Source organism: Adiantum capillus-veneris, chromosome 3, assembly GCF_014529385.1.
Source record: "Adiantum capillus-veneris isolate H3 chromosome 3, ASM1452938v2, whole genome shotgun sequence".
NCBI classification, from domain to species: Eukaryota; Viridiplantae; Streptophyta; class Polypodiopsida; order Polypodiales; family Pteridaceae; genus Adiantum; species Adiantum capillus-veneris.
This window is the reverse complement of record NC_140933.1, coordinates 9,471,691-9,474,047: the sequence shown is the minus strand read 5'-3', so window position 1 is coordinate 9,474,047 and position 2,357 is coordinate 9,471,691. Positions and strand designations below refer to the sequence as shown.

The following is a 2,357-nucleotide window of genomic DNA, read 5'->3' as shown; positions in this document are numbered from 1 at the left end:
TGTATACATGCACTTGGTAACTGGCCATAGGGTGACTTGCATGGTGAATGCTAGGCAAGCTTACATGGCATCCTAATGTCATCACTTCTTCTTGACCGAGCTAGGTTTAACTAAGAATTTTTGAAATTTGAGGGGTATTTTGGGAATTTCCACAAGTTAGAGGGGTATTTTGGTAATTTTCCCATTAATTTTCTCAAATCATAGCTTAGATTTTCAAGGCAGTTCTTAGGAAAAAAATTGCATTAAAAACACAATTTTCTCAAAAGTGTTAGCACCCTCTCTCTCACTCAATCTCACACGCACACACACACACATTTTTTTTGTAACACACACGTACACACAATCCCTCTCTCTTACAGCTCTCTCTCTCTCTCTCTCAAAGAGAAATTGAGGATGGCGATGGAGGCAGAGTCCAACCTGATAAACAAGCTCGTCAATGGAGGGCTTGTAGAAGGCTACATCCTTGTGGCTCTACTCCTACTGTTGCTCTCCTCGTTGTGGTATGTCTGCCTTGCCATCGCTTCCATTCCGCAATTCCAACCTCCTCGCTTTCAACGCAGGTGCTCTGTCTCTTCTCACCATCGCCGCTAAGCCTTCTCCTCTCGATGATGCCTATGCCGTCAACGAAATCGTTCTCTTGCTCCAAACAGTGTCCATCTGTGCCGCCCTGGGCGCATTCATGCCCTCCATTGCCTCTTCGTTTGATCTCACCAACCAGCTGGGAAGCAATGTGGCTGGTGTCACATTGCTTGTGCTCACCACCAATTTCATCCTCTTCTTGCAAAAGTTTTATGTTCTGGATGGCACCACCGGCGAGCATGGCCTACCATGGCCTGTTATTCAGGTATTGCGTCTCGAGCCCACTCTTGTCATGGGCATTTTGTTCTCCCTGCTCCTGCTGATGACCCAGTCATAGTTCTTAGGCCTATGATGCTAGATATAAAAGCCAAAGTTGCAGAGAGACTGGATGAGCTTCAGCTAAGGCTGGGACGCAGGACCCGAACACAAGCACATAGGCCAAGGCCTTGGCCTGGGATGCTGTGGCCTTTTATGGGCTTGGTTTGCTTCATAACCTCAAGTTTCTGGTCTTCTCAAATGGAATAGTTGACTGCTGTTTGTTTGCCTTTAATGAATTGTATAGTGAATCCCACAATTTTTACTCATGGTACCATACAAATCAAATAGGCTGGCCAACCCCATGCTAAGTGATTAGGATGTACAGATTGAGAAGGATAATTATTCTTACCCCAAACTGTGACTTGTATCATACAAATGTACATCTGTGTGTGACATGTGTGGGTGTGTGTGTGTGTGTGTGAGAGAGAGAGAGAGAGAGAGAGAGAGAGAGAGAGAGAGAAAGAGAGAGAGTTCTCTGATTCAGTTTTTACATAAAGGATGAATGCATGCATGCAGTTGGTGGGCAGTGGTCAACCAAAATCCACTCTAGCTCAAGGTATCTTACCAATCTAACAAGGATTGTACAAAATGAGAAGGATAATCATGCTGTGACTTGTATCTTGCAAATGTACTGTGTGTGTGTGTGAGAGAGAGAGAAATGAAATGAGGGCAGAATGATCTATGAGACCAAAAAGTTACAATTGGTGAATCTGATACCATGTTTGAGTACGGAAACTACAAAGTTACAAAGAAAAAACACTAAAAACGCTAAGGGAAAAAGGATGGGAGGGGTGGGTTGGTGGGTTTAGATGAAATCTCTCATCGGTCGCTGTCGGATCTCATCGACCTCCTCCATGGTCAGTGCTCTGGTTGGGCGTCTTGCATGTCGAGCTAGGGTAATCCGTATCTTCTGTTGCAGCCTTCGTCCATAGTGGGAGACCCCCCGAGGTCTTGGGCGTTTGGATTTGCCAAGCTTAGTGGCTCGGTCGAGCATCGTACCTCTAGTATAAGTAGGCTCTAAGATTTGCTGTAATAACTGCTCCATCGGCTCTCCACTGGTGGCTGGTGTAAAGAAATCTGTGATTCGTCTTTGAGACTGTCTTTCCCCTGATGTCCTCAGCAAGTTCTCCCTAAGTCTGTGCAGCTCTAGTAGGAACAATCTGAGACACCTCTGATCCTTGTATCTCATGACTCTAGAAAAAGGTCCAAAACCTTCTCTGAACAGACAGTGGAAGCGGCCGCGTATCTCATAGTATGCCGGGCAGTGACGTGTAGTGCAGCTCTATCTCTGGCTCTGGGTTACATATGTGACATATCCTGGCCCTTGCTGGCACCCCTCGAAATCGGCTAGTCTCGTTCTGGAGCTCATGTGAGGATGTGCGTATTTGCCCAATAGCGCATCTTATTCCATGAGATAAGTGCGTATCCATGTATGCAGGCCTAGTCACAAAGCCGTCCTC

General features: G+C 46.0%; 1 protein-coding gene across 2 annotated transcripts; it reads left to right on the top strand.

The window, feature by feature from the left end:
- The first annotated feature begins 298 nt into the window (after window positions 1-298).
- LOC147460483 (uncharacterized) lies at window positions 299-1,374 on the top strand. 2 transcript variants are annotated; one of them, XM_086498694.1, is made up of 2 exons: window positions 299-844; window positions 938-1,374. In XM_086498694.1, exons 1-2 carry the CDS (start codon window positions 503-505, stop codon window positions 941-943), a joined length of 348 nt encoding a protein of 115 aa, XP_086354820.1. In that variant the 5' UTR covers window positions 299-502; the 3' UTR covers window positions 944-1,374. The 2 variants fall into 2 exon arrangements, with proteins under 2 accessions (XP_086354820.1, XP_086354815.1); XM_086498689.1 differs by having other exon boundaries at window positions 924-1,373.
- Window positions 1,375-2,357: the final 983 nt, after the last annotated feature.